Genomic DNA, 17619 nt, shown 5'->3' on the forward strand with positions numbered 1-17619 from the left:
GAATTTTGATATCAGAAGACCTTCAATCCTGATCAAACTTGGCTCAATACAAGCAGTAGCACTGTTCTACCTGCTGAAACTATTGTTTCTTCTATAAAAGTTTTAGTGTACTTACACTGCTACTTATGATCTGAATGTTATGAAAAAAAGTCGAAAATTCGGCATCGTACCAGTACCAAACACATATTTCGTAAAAATTTTCGAAAAGTCGGAAGTTTCAAGCGTTTCAGCAGGTGCTTAGAGGCCTCAGGACACTTTATGAAGCATTGTTTAGGATCACTCGGCATCCATCGAAGAGACAGGCGTTTCCCCGTGCTAACCGTCCGCTTCGCCAATCTCCCCCCAATTCGGGCCCAAGGAATTATTGTAAAATCCTAAAATTTTTACAGTGTAAGAAGTTGAGTATAAACAGCTTACATGCCAATTTTTAGGAATCTAGGATTGACTGTTCATGAAATATAGCAATTTGAAAATTTTGTGAGTCTAGCAGTACCTTACCCCCTTAAAATGAATTTATACAGTAGGATGTTTCATCTCGGAGGGCCATTCTCTTGATGCGAGTCCTGAAGTGTAAGCAGGTACGAAGAGAAACTGCCTCGTGATTTTCTTAATTTAGAAAATTACAAATTAGGTCATTCTCCAAATTTGGATGTTTTGCGTACCCCCTTTAACATGCTTCGCGTACTCAAACGAATGATATTGCAAGAATGGAATCTGAGCAGCAGAAGCCACTGAAGCAAGTCAGTGCCGCTTGAAATGAAATTTCTTTATTCACCTCGGAGTCAAATTAAGCCTATCCTAGAGGTCATCAAAGGTCAAATCACCAGCCGACGTCACCGTGTTCGAACGAGAATGGATCAGCAAAACCTTGTGGCGTCAAATCTGTAGTTTATTATTATAGAGTTCGCTTCCGTCGAAACTTCAACTCCATCTTCGAAACTTCATTTCTGAGAAGCGCAGAGGGAAGTTGATGCGGCCCCACCAAAATCCCTTCCGGTGGCTTCTTTTGTGGAAGTTTCCGTTCAGGTTGCTGTAGCCGCAGTCGTCATACTTGCTATACCACCAGCCTCCTTCGAGGTCAGAAGGGCAATTATTATACCGCGCGCCGGAGTTATCCGCGTCTTTCGCTGAGAATTGTCGGCCGCTGAGAGAATCGGAAGCATTCCCGGAGAATCCGGATGCGCGCAATTTGTACTTGTCCCATCCGGGTCCGACTTGGAAATGTCTGAACGTTGTGATTGTTGTCAATTTACAGCAGAAGATGCTCACGATTGATGTTCACCTGTATTTGGCGACCCAATGAATTCCTTTTCTCGTGATCATTTCAATTTTCAACTCACTATTCTGTCCCTCTGTCATTTCGTACAAAGTTTCCAGGCCTGAAATAAATGTGAATCAATTTAAATCGCACCTTCGGTGTAACCAGGTGATTGTGACGTCATGTAAGCAGACATATTCTTCGTTTTCGACACCGTTAGTGGTCGCTAAAGATCAGATTTTAATGGGTATCATCAGAATCAGCTTTCAAATAAGATCAACTTTATTTAATTTGAGTCGTGATCTGATTAACAATTACGTCAGTAGTGTAGTAGATCGCTCGTGATGCGCCATTGTGGCTTATGGGTGCGGTCGCATATCGTATGGAAAACTCGTGGTGGCACATCGTACTTTTTGACCCCCCTCTCGGTCGCACATCGTAATGCGTTGTTATGGGTGCGCTCGCACATCGTACTTTCAGGTATAGGCATCTCTCGCACGTCGTACTTTCGCATGTCGTATTTCGCGTATAGGCAGTGGTGGTGATTCGCCGTGTGTTCTCATGGATTCGTCGGCAAATCGTACTTTCGGGTATATAGGGTATCTATCGTGCGGTGGCTTATAGTTGCGTTGGCATGTCGTACTTCGTGTTGAAGAAGTATCAGGTATGGTAAATAGTCACGTGATTTGTCCTTAGTTAATGTGTATTCCCGAATTATTATATATGACCAATTTGAAGTAATCCCAACGTTTACGGTGATTACGACTTCAATATATCGTTATTCTTATGGTGGAGGTGGCAGGCGGCTATTGCGTCTTATGGATGCGGCGGTGATTCGTACTTTCGGGTATAGGCCGCGGGCGGAATGTCGTACTTTCAACAAAAAGGTGTGAAAATAGTTTGCTAAATCTAGGAATCAGTCGCATAGTAATGTTTGGGGAATTAGATTACCACAGTGCCGGCGTAGACGGCGATACGAATATCAACAATAGCCGCGTTCACAAACTAACACTTCAAATAGGTGTGAAATAGTTTGCGAAACCCCGCGATCGCTGACAAGATAATGTCTCGGACATAACCATCTTTCGCGGCTTCGTGTTACAGGGTGAAAGTTGGTAGTCATGTTTGTCAATCTATTTCAATTCAGACTATGTCAAAGTCAAGATATTTCATTTTGGATTACCCAAATTTACCTTTAGTAGGCCTACATCCCGCGAATGGATTCCGACGCCGCACTATAACATTTTTGATGATAAGGACTCAAGGATTTTCAATCAACAATACCTGGATTTTTTTGGTAATGCTAGAGTTGGCAAATGCTAAGTTGCGTATTTTTGTTAAGCGTTTGATTTCTCAGTAATAAATACAATGTGCAGACTTGTGATTCTTGATTCTCGGTTAGTTAGTTGGTATTGATTCTATAGGCGTGAAACAGCGGCGTGGAATGTGTGAATAATTCGATGCAACTGAAGTTGAAGTCAGCAATATTCAGGTTACGTTCGAATCAACTGATCGCGGTAAATGGATTTCTCAAAGGTTTAGAGTTGTACCGGATCAACACATGCAAATACGAATCAACTTGGCTTGTGTAGTGAGTTTCATTTCAAGTTGACAAATTGACACATTGATTGAATATTCTCATGATTCGCATCACGCAACCAAAGTCAACGTGAAACATATAGCGATCGCGGAAAGTATCAAATCTTGGATATTCAAGTTACCGTCTGCGACGGTTCTGTTATTCGGTGCTTATTACTTAATAGGTAATATTCTTATTATATCAGACTCGTGAAATCCAGTTCTGCACCAAACTACCAACATATTACATTGTAGCGATTGGGATGTATGTAGCCACAAGTCGCGAGAGATGGTTATGTCTTATAGGCAGGCCGTGTTATTTTTGGCATTTCAGGAGCCAGATGCCAAAACTGCCAAAAATAAAAATTTGGAAATGCCAAAAATAAGCAATTTTTGGCATACGCCAAAAATAACTCGGCCTGCCAAATAGTGTATTTCGTTCATGGTGTTGTGTTAACAGGACCGCGTTACAAGCGAGAAGAGCGTTTGTGAAAGGCAGGTTTCTTGATCCGGGTCCAGCCCAGCCATTAGGGGTGAAAGCATGGTGTACTAAATGGTGTGGGCACAGCGTGATTGAACGGCTGACTGCATTTGGTTTACGACAATTTTACATTTTTGACCGGCTTGTCGAGCACTAAATCTGATAAAACGGGTATCAACGAGAAGCTGCCGCAGTACTGATTATTAAAATATAAATTATATTCTGCTCATGGAACTGGAACCCCCAAAATCAACCACGATTTTTGCATTGTGATCGAGTTGAACATTGTGACGCAACAAACTGTCTGGCTATTTCTGAGCTGCATAGTCTCGTTTTGCCAGACAGTCTTGATGCGTCAATGTTCTTCAACAAGCTAACCTTCCCAGGACTCTTCCATACGAGTTGGTAATATTAAAGCCACCTGAAGTGACAAAAGTCCTCGGAAAATATATCGGTACACTGAAGGAGAAGTGATAGTCGGGCTACTAAATAGAATGTGTTGAGAGACAACACAGGAAACTCCTGGAAAAGGATCGGGAAGAAAAGTCTTTCCGCGATGAGATCGATGGCACTGGCGAAGTGATATCTTTTCATGATGCATGGAAGCCGGTTCGGCCCTCCAAAGATTTTGAAGCTCTGAAAACCTCTTGTGGATGACTGGCAACATTCTTTCCCTCAACGGCTACTGTTGAAGCCGATATTTCCCAGATTCGCTGGGCGAGAAATGAATTTAGGAGAAACTTGGCTGACCTGAGTTTGGAAGCACTGTTACAGTGCAAACGATTTAAGTCTATTCAACAGCTGTAACAATCAGCTGTTGAGCGTGTTTGTTGTGCTTTTCTTTCATTTTTTTGCTTATTGGCACTGAGTCCGATGGATACTGCACATTTTGTGGTCTCGTTTGATATTATTAACCTATGAAATCGTTAGGTTTTTTCTTCTTCTTATTGTTTGTTGGCACTGATTATACGTGGATGCTGCACATTTTGAGGTGTCTTTTGACAAACTAGCCCAAATAAAGCGTTTTTGTGGATAATTCGAGGCGTAAACTATCTATTTAGAGGTCGATGCCAAAACTGCCAAAAATAAAAATCGAAAAATGCCAAAAATAAGTTATTTTTGGCAGTTTTGGCATATGCCAAAAATAACACGGCCTGCTTATAGGTGTTATCTTGTGCGCGATCGTAGGATTTTAGAATTATTTCGCACCTTTTTGAATAAGCCTACACTTCACAAAGGATTAGGGTTAGAGTAGAAATAAGTGATAATTTGTCGCTATTCAAGCTACCGACACTGGCGGTCTGTTATTCGTTACTTATTAAATCTTACCACAGGAAAATTTATATGCCAGTGAAGAAATGCCAATTCGAAATCGTGTGATCTTTCAGTCTAGTACAGTGGTCCGCGAAGCATTTTCAGGGGGTCCGCGAAACATTTTTTTAATGATCGACAGAATTAATTTGTAATGTTTTTAAATTAGCAGAAAAAACGATACAGTTTCGCTTCATAATTGCTAAATCTTCATGACTCACACCATATTATAGAACAGTCGTCTGAGATAAAATATCCTACAGTACAAACTCATTTTAATTGCCAAATAGGCAATAGCCTATTGATACAAACATATTGCTTTTTTGAGACATTTTGTAGGGGTCGTTTGAAATAAAAAATCCCTGAATTTTATTTCCTAATCTGTCCCAATGAATGGTTGAAACCTCATCACGAAATTCATTTTCTACTGTGATATAAATCACTACTATTCCAGAATAATTTCAAGATGAGATGCTAATAGGGTTACCATACGTCCTCTTTTAAGAGGATTTGTCCTCTTTTTTGACTTTTTAGAAAGTGTCCTCGGAGAACGCCCTTTTGTCCTCTTTTTTGAAAATTTAGGTCACATTTAGAGCAAATTGCGAGTGATATGCCGTAAATTAGCACAGAAGTGACGCTACGGCGGGTATTTCGGAGTGAAAAACGGTGATTTGAGCTCTGAGCGAAAAGATGACCTTTTTTTTAGTCAACCAATCACAAAGTGGGAAAAATTCACCGATTTTTTAGAAATATGGTAAGCCTGTTCTTAATAGAAATGACTAGGGTCGACGTTATATATTCACTAGAAACTCTGTTTCACAATTTTGGTGCCATTATGTTCCAATCACCGCAAAAGATGTTGTCGGAAGTGTTACGCGTTAATATTACGTTAGCCAGCGCCTATTCCTGTGAAAATATTTTCGGCACTCGTTCATATCAAACCAAAAACCTGGATTTTCAAGACAATAAATACAGCGTAATGGTCGCTTCGACAAAACAAAATTCAAAAGCTCAAGCTCGAGTTCAAGTTCAAGTTCAAGCAAATCTTTCAGGCGTCGGCGTGACGTCACACTCACATGAGAGGAAAGTTCCTACCGCGTAGGTGTGACGTCAAAAACATTCTCCGCCCAAAATTTTGAACGAAAACTTGAGGTGACAAAAAGGTTGACAAACACTGTGTTTGGGTGATTCTATATTTTTTAATACTTGGTTGCGCCGATATGATATGAACACTTGGTGGACTTTCGTTTTGACACCTGATGAAGGAGCAGCGCTCCGAAAGCTCGTGTAACTAATAAAGTTATATTCATTCGCAAGTGGACGTTAAATAGAGTGTGAAAGCTACTAAGGTCTTACGTTTCTATATTTTTTGATATAGCAGGCGGGGGTCACGAAATGACATCATGTAACGACCAACGGTCCGCCGCCCGAAGATGTTCAATTATTATTTCCGGCTATAACTTACGCAGTTTCAAAGACACCTCACTCAACTTTACCGGTAAATCTGATTACGTGAGCAGAGAGGACGAGACATTGATAGCAATATATATGCAGCAGTTCCCGATCCTATTAACCGATTTTATCATGAATCGTTTTATCATGAAAATTTTCGCGCTTCGCGCCAGCTCACTGTAATACTATAATTTCGTGGCAAAAGCGAACAATGTGATGAGGGTCATTTTATCACCATATGGGAGCCCAAGACTCAATTTTTTTTGGTGGGCCTGACGTAGTGCTGTTTCGTTCCTGCCAACGGGTATATATCACCAGGAAATGTTTATTAATTATTGAGGGGTCCTACCTTTTCAAACACACCTCACTCAGCTCTACCGATAAATCAGATTACGGGAGCAGAGAGAGGGTAAAAATTGATAGCAATATGCAAAACCCGATCATATTGACCGATTCAGTCCTGAATTATAGGTTCCTCGCATTTTGCGCGTCTAGGCAAGGCAAGGCGACTCACTAAATGGACACCCAATTTAGCAGATAAGTAGCGGTGAACAGCGTAAAGCCTGAGGGGGTGTAGGGGGGGGCGAAGCCCCCAGGAAGTTTGGTTTATCATCATATGGGGGGGCAGGACCAACATTTGGGGGGGCCTGACAAAGTGCTGTTACGGCCCTGGTTACATGTTATGTTACTTGGTTATAATCACGCATGGTAACTAGAGACTGTGATGAGGAAGAAGACATGACATCATCGAATTCCTAATTTGACGAGGGACGTGTTGACGAATTCTTTGTTGCAAGCAGAGCTTTGGAGCCGCCGTAAATTTTAACTGCTCCAGCTCCGGAGCTCTCTTCTATCATGAGTGTCCGCGGGGTAATTTCCTATTATACAATCGAAATCCTTTTATATTATCTGAAACAAATTGCTCAGATTGTGAACTTGCAATGCCAACAAAAAATTACAAGTCTGATGGCTGCAACACTTGGGATGTTGATGACTAAAATATCAGTTCCGACGCATTGGCAGAACCAGGGTCTAGTTACTTTATTAGTAAATCGTCGTAGATTACAATAAACTAAAATAGGCCTAGTAGTGAAATTTTTCACCACGATTCGCTTGTTTTATTGTCATTCGATTTCTTGCTTGGTAGCCTACCCCCTCCTGAAAATGAAAAAACGCCTAATTTACCCGATTGAGTCTAACTGTATTCGCAATTACGGGAAGCTTCTCCTCAAATTACGGGCTCCAGCTCCGGCTGAATTTTATGTAGAGCTCCGGCTCCGGCTCCAGCTCCGGTGAAAATGCGCGGATCCGGGGCTTCGGCTCCTTGCTCCGGCTCCAAAGCCCTGGTCGCAAGCGCTGAGATTTGCGACCCACACACCGACTGCTGCCGCATCGGCACGTGTATTGGTAAACTATGTTACTCCGATCAATCGCAGGATGCACATCCGTACGCGTTGCTGGTAGTAAATATTTCGTAGTAAATATGATACGGGGTTCCACCTGTGGAAAACAATGACTCATGAAGGACCTAATCTGATTTTCACACCTGTTACAAGCAGTACAAGCTGTGCAAATAAACTGGGCAATTGGAAGTGGGTACTTTCTCGGTCCAAACGGCTCATATTTATGGAAATCTTGTATTTTACGTTCAAGGTACTTTGACAATATGCAATATGTGGCTAGTGCAAGTTTTTGAAATTTCTGACGACCGCCACTGAAGAGTGTCAGCTTGAAAAGCTTCGGATTTCATGTAATGAATGTATTACTTGATTATATGGTTACGTTCTGTCCCCCCAGAAGTCTCTTCAAGTACTTTACTTTTCGCTAAAACGTTTGTCGAGTACAAGTATCAGGATATTCCAGTGATAGTTTGGGAAAGTCCATGGTTGTTATCATGAATTTTGGGCTACTTCGACTCGTACTTGAGTATAATATTCACTCGATAGCGATTGTAGAAGAAAGTATTTCTATCATAGCATGATCTCTGCGATCGGGGCACAATCGCAACTAGGCAACATGATCTTCAGTTACAATGTTTCTGATATTGACGGATGAGGATCTGAGCGCTGGTAACTCGATTTACATTCGTTAGAATAAAATGTGGTAATGAATATCACAAAAATATTTCCGTCCTCTAAATCTTGTTCGCCACGATGGGCGGCTGGACGAAATTCATGAGATTGCACAGGCCGAAAAATTAAACACAAAAAGTCATACCCAACCAATGATCTCCTTGTAAATCCCCGAATCCTTTTACGTAATCATCCCAATTTCTGTAGAAATCAACGTTTCCGTTCATTCTTCGTTGGAAAACCTTTTACGGAAATATATCTCATTTTTCTTCTACAAAGCTCGAGCAACCAACTCACGGTCCAGTTTCCTCCATCGTCAGTTACGTCACAGAATACATTCTTGATTCCAACCTCCGGTATATCTAATTTAAACACCCCCCCAGAGTCATTGCGTGCTAATGCTGATTCCAATTGGGCGCCATCACAGCTGCTCCTGGTGATCATTTGAAGAGCTAGAAATCATAGAATTCGTTCCATAAATATCCCATGACGAATGGCAGCGATGGAAATCCATCCATCCTTGATTTCTCGATCATTTTGCGAGACTCCTTCTGAACTACCTTTTGGGATGACTGTTGTACAAAAACTCATCCAACTACAATGAAATCAAAAAATTCATTTCTTCAAAATCCTCCAGTAAAGGTATTTTTATTACAGATGATGACAAAATGATCCTGAAGTACATGACTGGTGCACTATTAAATTGCAGATTGCGAAATAGTGCGAGGGTGGACTTGAATTGGACGCTAACAACCCCTTGGGATCGTGTAAGTCAAATCATACGATTTTATTAATCTGTAGATGAGAGACCCTGGAAGTTTAGCAAACATAGTCAACCTGAACAAGGTGAGAACACTGATAAGTGGTCTGAAACGGATTACTTCGACTGCTTGATCAATTGCGCTTATTGATTGAATACTGATTAAATATTATAAAACAAAATAACAGAATCTTATAGACTACCTGTGTTTGGCTTTGCAAGGCGTGATTCCGAATCATTCGTTTTGATCATCAAAGCGTTCAATTCTGAAATTACATAGACTCATTCGACCAATATATGTATCCGAGGCAATACTGTCGTCGCATTCTCGTCGAGTAGTCTGATCAAGGATTAACGCAGGAACGTGCGTCTACTACTGCAAGTTAAAGATACCTTGCTAGCCACAACTTACGTGGAACTCGGGTGCAACTCTTGCAGGTTACCAGACACAGCACACCGTCTTATACAGCGTTTACTTAGGGCGGGGTTCAGGACCTGCATGCGTACTCGGACCGCTTATCGAAGAAAAATAACCCTATCACCAATTCAGCTGTGCGCTCATGTTCGATATTGAGGAGAACATCGAAAGCATATAGGCCTACCATGGGTTTGGATTTTACCGAATTTAGCAATATACGAGTTAACAAAGTTTGAGGACCTGCACAAATCTTTGGAAAGAACGGTGCGAATGACAACAGTTTTTATTTGCTGTTGACGAGACAGGGCCCGAGCCGATAGCTGAAAACTAGCAATTGAAATAGCTATGGGCAGTTAGGCACTTTGTTACGAAATCAACTGGATAAAAGCGATGTTGCTCGAATTGGAGTCAAATCGAATTCATTTCATTTGGATAGCTGAAAGGTATTATAGGCCTACTATTGACTATAAGCTAGATCTGGAATTAAAAAATCGAGAATCGAATTTCGATAGAAACATGCATGTATTTATTGAAATTTCAAGTTTTAAACGTTCACACCAAGGCCATGTGTTCCTTTAGGATTGATTGCTAGAAGCCAGATTTCCATTTGACCAGTGTCGGGAAGATTGCAGCAAATTAGTAATTTGAAATTGATGCAAAATTGCAATCTAAACTCGTAGTAAAATTGAAGTCGATGATGTGGAAAAATTCTGGTGGCATTCAGAGTCAAAAAGTCAACCCATACTTGAATTGCAGCGAAAAGATCTTCACGAAAGGTACCATTCCACTCCATCAATCTCTATGGTATTGAGGTCACGCGCCATCATGTTGTCGAGCCGTTGTAGGGACCCCCTCTGCCTTATGTAAGGTCATTTTTCCGATCTTGAGTAAAGCTATCATCATCAGAAGACATTTGCACGAAATGATTAGAGCGTGCAACAGAACCTCGGCCAGTATGGTGAATTCATAAATGTTGCAAGTGCAACCTTGAAGAAATGCGATCCGAAATTTCGCAAAGCGCAGAGAATAGATTATGCGTGATTTCAATAGCACAGAGATAGATGGAGCAGCAGATGGGCACAGCCCGTGACAATCTTGCAGTTGCAATTCCAGAGCGGCGGCTTTCCAAGGAAAATGGCCCTTATACCCTTCGAAAGTGCTTCGTTACTTTGGTCTGGCTTCAATAATTGAATCTTCAGCGCTTCCATTTCTAGAAATAATCAATTTGTTAACACTGTCCTGGTCATTTACAATATAATTTGTAGCTCTAGCATCAATGAAAATCGTGCTTGCTTTCGCAAGTTGGACGCAAGTTATTCGTATCAACATGAAGTGATTGGTCAAAGCGAGAGATCAACTTCAGTATGCATCAAACTATCATTCTCGAATATCACGGGTATTGGTGCAATGTTTGATTGAATGCATGTTATAGGAGGCGATCGATACTCTTTTCGTCCTATTCGATACACCGCGAAGCTATATCTGATGTTGACGCTTGACGATATCATCCATAGTGATAACACATATATATAACTAGTATACGCATCAATTCCTTCTGAGTTCTCAAAATTAACAGAGATGTTCCATAGGGTTTTTCGAAAATAATTTTTTCTCGCATTCCGGAGATTCACTGATTAAATTATTAGGTTGCATAAAAAACGCTACACACCAGATTTGAATGAATTCCAGGCAGAAGCCTCCGCAGAGCCAGTTGAATTTTTGATTTATCATATAAAAAATAATTTGGTACTACGCGTGACAATTATTGTAGCTGCGCAGTTCCAGAATGGTGGCTTTCTAAAGAAAATGACTGCTGCACAAACTTCTTCACATTTTTTAATTGATATTTGAGACCACATCATATTTACATGTAATTGCTAAGGTGGGTCTGATATCAAGGTTTAAAAGAAACATATCTCGATCGATGGAAGCTACTTTGTGAAAAACGAACTGTTGATGGTAGGCCCCTAACTCTTATGTCAAAAGTAACTTACCCTTTGAAAGTGCTTCGACTGATTTTGAAAATTGGGTCTTCTGAGCTTCCATTTCTAGAAATATTCAAATTGTTAACATTGACCGGGTCATTTACAGTGTGGGTGTGGCAGCAATGAAAATCATGTTTGCTTTCACAGGTTCGGCGCAATTTATCCGTACAAACATGCGGTTAATTTTCAATATCGAGTTCTTATGAGTTCTCAAAAGTATATACTTAAGCAGAGATGGTCATATAGTCAGAGTTGCTTGTAGATGTAGCGATACCAAGACATTAAGTGCAAGTAGAAAATGAAGATGTATAAACTACTCGAGTCACTAGTTTCAATTGCAGGTGCATCGTTGCTACTTACGCAAATGTCTAATCACAATACAATTATGTGCAATTCATTTAAATATGGGCCAAAAAAGGGTTGCGGCAAATTGAGACCACATCATATTTTGAGCGCATAGCGCTCCTTTTTAAGTAATTGGTATCGCTCTGTTGCGTTTCGACCGAACAATGTCTGATGCCAACTCTCGCATTTCTGAACTGGTCTCTGAATGTGAACAGCATGAGTCACGTTGATTTGCAATAAATATTCATTTTATTGTTTCATATTTTGAGTAGATGAAATGTTGAATTTTTTCGTTAAACACTCGGTAGATGCGCACTTTATATGGTGGACCATTATTATATAGTAATGTATTGGATGAGTAATGTGGTTGATTTTTTTTGTAACTGTAGGCGGACATTAGGGGTAAGTAGAAGACTTGCAGATCACCGTAAGTGTTCCTCGGGTTAGTAAAAGTTTCAAGAATCTCTGATGTAGACCTATGTACTCAATGAAATTACCTGCTTGTAACACTTGCACGTCCCTTTTCAAATCCATGTATTCCTCAACGTCTTGAACTGATGACCTGACGCAAGTAATTGGATATTCATTCGCGTTCAAACCCGGAAACGTCAGTCCGGGATCGCATTTTGCCAGATGACATCCTGGTCGTGCTTTGCAGCGCATTTCTTCGTGTTGGTCCGCAGCCGAAATGATCGCCAGTATGCATGACGCGATTATCCCATTCGTTGTCATCATTTCAAGAAAGATGGAAAACGTTGTCGGCGTCGGTATACTCGAGTCGAAGTTAAATTAACACTATAAATTTTTACTCACAAGTAGTCTATATGTAGCGATTTATAAGGCACGTCAAAACTGTTTCGAGTAGAAATAGAAAATGAAGGCATTGAAAGTATTATGTCTAGTGTAATGATTGACGCATGTTGGCTGAAGCTTTCGGTATCGATATGTCGAGGCGCCGAATCGATCAGTACTTGCAAACTGAGCCCAGCGATTTAAATCAAACCCGTAATATACTCAAGAAACAATTTTATTGACCTGCAAACTTCGAAAAGTTTAATAAAGTTGATCTTATTTGAAAGCTACAGTCGCGCTGATTCTGATAATATACATCAAAATCTGATCAGGGCAATAGAACCACCCCGAAATACTCCTCAAAGTCTGAAAATCGGCATTGTTCTGAACATTCACAACCACGCAAGGACCACTGTTATGGTCATTGTGCTGCGTCGTTGCGATTGTTTAGAACAATGCCGATTTTCATACTTTGAAGGCTATTCCGGGTGGGTTCCATTGCCTTAATCAACATTTAATGTATATTATCAGAATCAGCGCGACTGTAGCTTTTGAATAATGTCAACGTTAATAAATTTGAGCGCTCGGGTCGTCATCTATGGGATTAGCAATTACGTTGCCGTTTCATGCTATGAAGCGACAACAAATATGCGACTGCTGTTGCAACACTCGGCCGTGAATCACGTAATGCGCATCTATCCGTAGGTTAGTTATCTATATAGTACTACAAACAAAATTCATCCACGAATGACGCGGGAATCGCGATTCCATTGAAAAACAACATTTTATACAATGTTATTACTTCTGTTTCATGAGAACAAAATCGTATTCGCATGCCCACAACTTATAGCAATTCCGGCCATAGAACTAAAAGCTCGAGGAACGCAATTTGCAGACTAACGAATGTCACCTTCAGATTAAGTTATCTTTGAAATCTAACGACATATGAAATAATTTATGTAGCCTCCGGTAAATCCTTGCACCACTTGATTTTGCCAGAGGCCGTGTTTATTCCAAAGATGTGTAAGCTGATAAAAATCCCCTCTAAATTCGAGACAACAGTATCGCCTTTTATCCAGTTGGCGGCAACGCCGTATCGCGTAAACATCACGAGCATAACCGAATATATTTTTACCGCCATTTTAATATTTGATCAATGAGGAGTCTTGCGGAACAATACAGTGCTTAATTCCATGCAGTGAAAACCTGATAAGAACATTTGTGCTACCTGGTAATCTATGCGCCGTGTGAAATAGAGATCAGAAGAAATTGCCGTCGAAAAATTAAAGAATTGGTCACCGTAAATACTATTTTATCCATAATCCAAATTTTTCCACGGCAATAACTCCGCTTCCAACTGGTTGGAATTGAACCAAATTTGGTGAACATCGTCTTCATAGACAACCTAACACTTTCATGGCGTGAACAGAAAATTTTCAAATTTTTGTTATATATTTTTATATATGAATAGCTTCTTGGAGGTACAGAACTTCAGTATACAATTGAATAGTATATTCATATTGAAATGAAACCGAATATTTTCGGCTAATCCGGTTTGTGCGAATAATTACCGAGACGACAAATTACGGGTTATTGGGAGGGGCTGTTAACATTTCCACTTGTGTGCCTTGGAGTCGACTTTTATCAAAATACACCAACCGAAACTCTGTCAACAGAAGGAGATCGTGTACGACCTAGGAATAGTGCACTGAACGCTCTCTCATTCGAAGTTTCATGCTGGTTACGTCATATTTTGTGATACGATTGTTGACATACAATGTTCTCTCTTATTATCTACTAGTTGCTGACGATTACCCCTGACGTGTGTGAGCCGAAAATATTCGGGTTCATTGCAATATGAATATACTATTCAATTGTATTTTTATATATTACATAGAAACTTTCTTCTCCTGTAGCAATACGGATACTGGTTGGAATTGAACCAAATCTGGTGTGTAGGCTTCAATTAGGCAACTTAACAATTTTATCAAGTAGCCAGTACGATTTGAGAAAAGAAGTCATTTTTGAAGACACCCAGCATGCATAGAAGTAATATTGACTTTCGAATATAGGAACTGATCAACAACAGCTTAATGATATTATATTATTATATTATATTATAATAATTATTGTGCCATATCAATAAAAACAGTTCAATAGCCGAGCAATCCATTTTTGTTACAGCAGGGGAGAGCACACCACTACCTTACTCGCCACCTTCAATTGCCAATAATAACGGGGATAAACGGACCCAAGATCGAATAGTGTGCACGCATATTTTCTGTACCACCATCACTGCCGTTTGTTATGTATTTTGGTTCGATGAAAATAAAGATTCTCTCTCTCTCTCTCTCTCTCTCTCCAAGATGACGCAGGATCTAACTAATTAGACATCAAGGGGCAGCAGAATGCCAGTATGGTTGTCATTGTCATTCCGACTTGCTTGGATAGCTAAATACGTTACACTGCGCAACATAAGCTACGGCTTTTGGATATATATTATTATTCCCCATAACAATCTGATAATAGTCCGCGGTTGTACTAAGTCTCGGCGTTCTGAGTTCCACAAGTCATTCTCTGATTGTAAAGATGCCCCAACTTAAGTCGAGTCATTTTTATTTTATCCCCCATTCAGTCCGAGGAATTCTACAAAAGGTTGCGAAACTCGCGATCAAGTCCAAATCACGATTTTCGATCACGAATTATCAACGGATCATATTTTACCATCATAAACAGGTAATGTCACGTAATAGCTGATCTTCCTCATGAGAGAGAGAGAGAGAGAGTCTTTATTTTCATCAAGCCAAAATACAAAACACACGGCAGTGGTGGTGGTACAGAAAATATGCATGCACAGTATTCGGTATTAGATAGGAATGATCGATAAGACCGTGAGGGTCATCTAGTCTGATCACACCAGCATCAAACAGGTACACTTGACTCTAGTCTAAACAGTCTGGCTGTGAAAAATGTTATAGTAGTTAAAAAAAAAATAGAAGAAAAATTAAACAATGGTAGCAAATGATCAATGAAGCAATATCTGGGCGAGGTAGGGCAACAGTGTTAGTGTAACGATAAGAGGTGATCAAGTAGGGCTTTTTTGAATCTATTATAGGGCAATTCACGGATATGTGGTGCTAACTTTTGAAAGTGATGCGATAGTGAAATTTGAAGATCGAGTAGTTTCAGATTTTTGGAGTAGTTTTAAAGCGAATTTTAAGTTCTCAAATATCAAAAAATATATGCGGCAGTTGAAAATTGTCGAATGCTTCAATATCCAAAATGACGACGCGGGCCGCACAAACGATCTCGCGGGTTGCGTGTTTGAGACGCAACGTATAGAACACCGTCAAAATTACCACATATCAATAGCGACTTTTGCGTAAAATCTGTTATGCGGTAGCCTAGTTTCAGTCTGGCTCCAAACTACGCATTGTCGACTTGAACAACGCAATTACTACCCTAATCATAGAATGACAGTGACAGCAGGGCATACGATACATTAATATATCGTAGGCCCCGATGACAGCCTTGTAACTTCTTGCCTTCAAACTTCCTATAGAATACCGTCAAAATATATCGATAGCGAGTTTTGCGTAAAATCGGCTTTGCGTAGTTTAGTTCCAGTTTCGCGCACACCTATACATAGTCGATTTGATAAAGCAATTACTACCCTGATCATTGACTGACAAACTTTGAAGCTTTGTACAGTGTTCGATGATATCGTCAAGATATACCATACCAAATTTTGTGATCCATCCCGGTATAAAACATCGTCAAAATCAACACATACCGATACAGGCGTTTGTCTTAAATCACTGTTTCGGACGGATCGACAATAACATACTTGACTTCGATAACGAAATTACTGCCCTAATCATGAGGTGAGGACTTTAAAACTTGGTACAGCCTTAGATCACATCATCAAAATATACGATACGAAATATTGTCATCCACATCGATATGAAACATCGTCAAAATCAACATATACCAATCCCGGCTTTTGCATTATATCAGTACTGAAAACGGATCCAAAAAAAATCTCGACTACCTAATTGAAGCGTGAAATAGAGACTTTTTTCTGTCTGCACGCCAACTTTGAGTACACGCTGATACAACATGGCAATAAAACAGAGTTAAAAGGTACAACGAACAGAAGCGACACACCCGACGTAAATGTAATCATAAGCAATCAGCATATACAGCATCTTATAATGGTCAAATAAGGAACTGTATCACCTCACCACAAGTAGGCTAACCTAGTTGAGTGATCGGAAAAAGTAGAAGTAGGCCTACTTTATTACTGGCCACCTCTGAAATTTTGCCTACACTTGCAACACTCACGCAATGAATTATGATTTTAGACTACTTCTACCTCCTACTTTGCAGTTTTCATTTTTAATCAAAATTCGGCCACGAATACTCACTTTTTCACTTGTTTAGAAACCGCAACTTGTACTTGTACTTGACGTCGTTTTTTTCTGGGAGCAAATCCACGAAGCGAGATTATGTTCGTGTTCGGTTCGACTCAGTTTTATGATAATGTAGGTCCGGTTACCATACGTCCTCAATAATAATCAATAATCGTTGAGTGGTAATTTTCATCTGAACGAATTACACACAATGTACAATGCGATAAGACACAATCAGAGGTGCTCAGTAACGAAGTACTTCTATTTTTTTAGGTACTTGAAGTAGATTTTGCCTACTCGCACAACTTATGATTTTAGACTATTCTACTTTTGGAAAATTTAGGCCTAGAATACCTACTTACTTAGTTACTTGTGAACCGCCACTTCTACTTCTACTTGAGTAGAAATTCCGACGTTACTTCTACTTCTACTTGAGTAGCGATGGTGACAACTTTGACCACCTCTGGACACAATGCGATATAACGAACAGATAGGAGGATGCCGAACGACACGCATCAGTAGCGATCCTTTACTCTAACATCAGGGATATCTAAAAGTTTTATTATCTAAATTCTAAAAGTTTTAGATATCCCTGTCTAACATCCACCTCGGCCTAGAGTGCCCGATGTCACAGTTCTTTTCGATGTTGATTATATTGAAGCCGCAGCCCTTTCTACTAGTTCTTTTCATTCCTTGTGAGTGCTTTGTTTCTCCGGGTCTTTTTCTTACGGCGACAGCTGGGGAAGAGGAGCTCA

At 40.1% G+C, this 17619-nt stretch overlaps 4 protein-coding genes across 5 annotated transcripts in view; 1 reads left to right on the forward strand and 3 right to left on the reverse strand.

The window, feature by feature from the left end:
• The window catches only part of LOC145457804 (RNA polymerase-associated protein CTR9 homolog), a 486484-nt gene that overhangs the window by 166514 nt on the left and 302351 nt on the right, over positions 1-17619 (reverse strand). The gene's annotated exons all lie outside the window — the stretch shown is intronic.
• Positions 1-17619, forward strand: part of LOC145457827 (syntenin-1-like) — a 97033-nt gene that overhangs the window by 5384 nt on the left and 74030 nt on the right. The gene's annotated exons all lie outside the window — the stretch shown is intronic.
• Positions 761-8619, reverse strand: LOC145457065 (ficolin-1-like). The gene is made up of 4 exons (XM_080335223.1): positions 8450-8619; positions 8298-8394; positions 1283-1379; positions 761-1225 (listed from the first exon to the last, which is right to left on the reverse strand). The coding sequence occupies exons 1-4, from the start codon at positions 8594-8596 to the stop codon at positions 922-924; spliced, it is 645 nt and encodes a 214-aa protein (XP_080191349.1). The 5' UTR covers positions 8597-8619; the 3' UTR covers positions 761-921.
• LOC145457630 (uncharacterized) lies at positions 10374-12505 on the reverse strand. Its single transcript, XM_080335852.1, has 3 exons — positions 12158-12505; positions 11325-11378; positions 10374-10540 (listed from the first exon to the last, which is right to left on the reverse strand). Exons 1-3 carry the CDS (start codon positions 12393-12395, stop codon positions 10374-10376), a joined length of 459 nt encoding a protein of 152 aa, XP_080191978.1. The 5' UTR covers positions 12396-12505.

The sequence above is a fragment of the Botryllus schlosseri genome, chromosome 15 (assembly GCF_051294905.1).
Source record: "Botryllus schlosseri isolate E-star chromosome 15, Bs_hap1, whole genome shotgun sequence".
In the NCBI taxonomy this organism is placed as follows: Eukaryota; Metazoa; Chordata; class Ascidiacea; order Stolidobranchia; family Styelidae; genus Botryllus; species Botryllus schlosseri.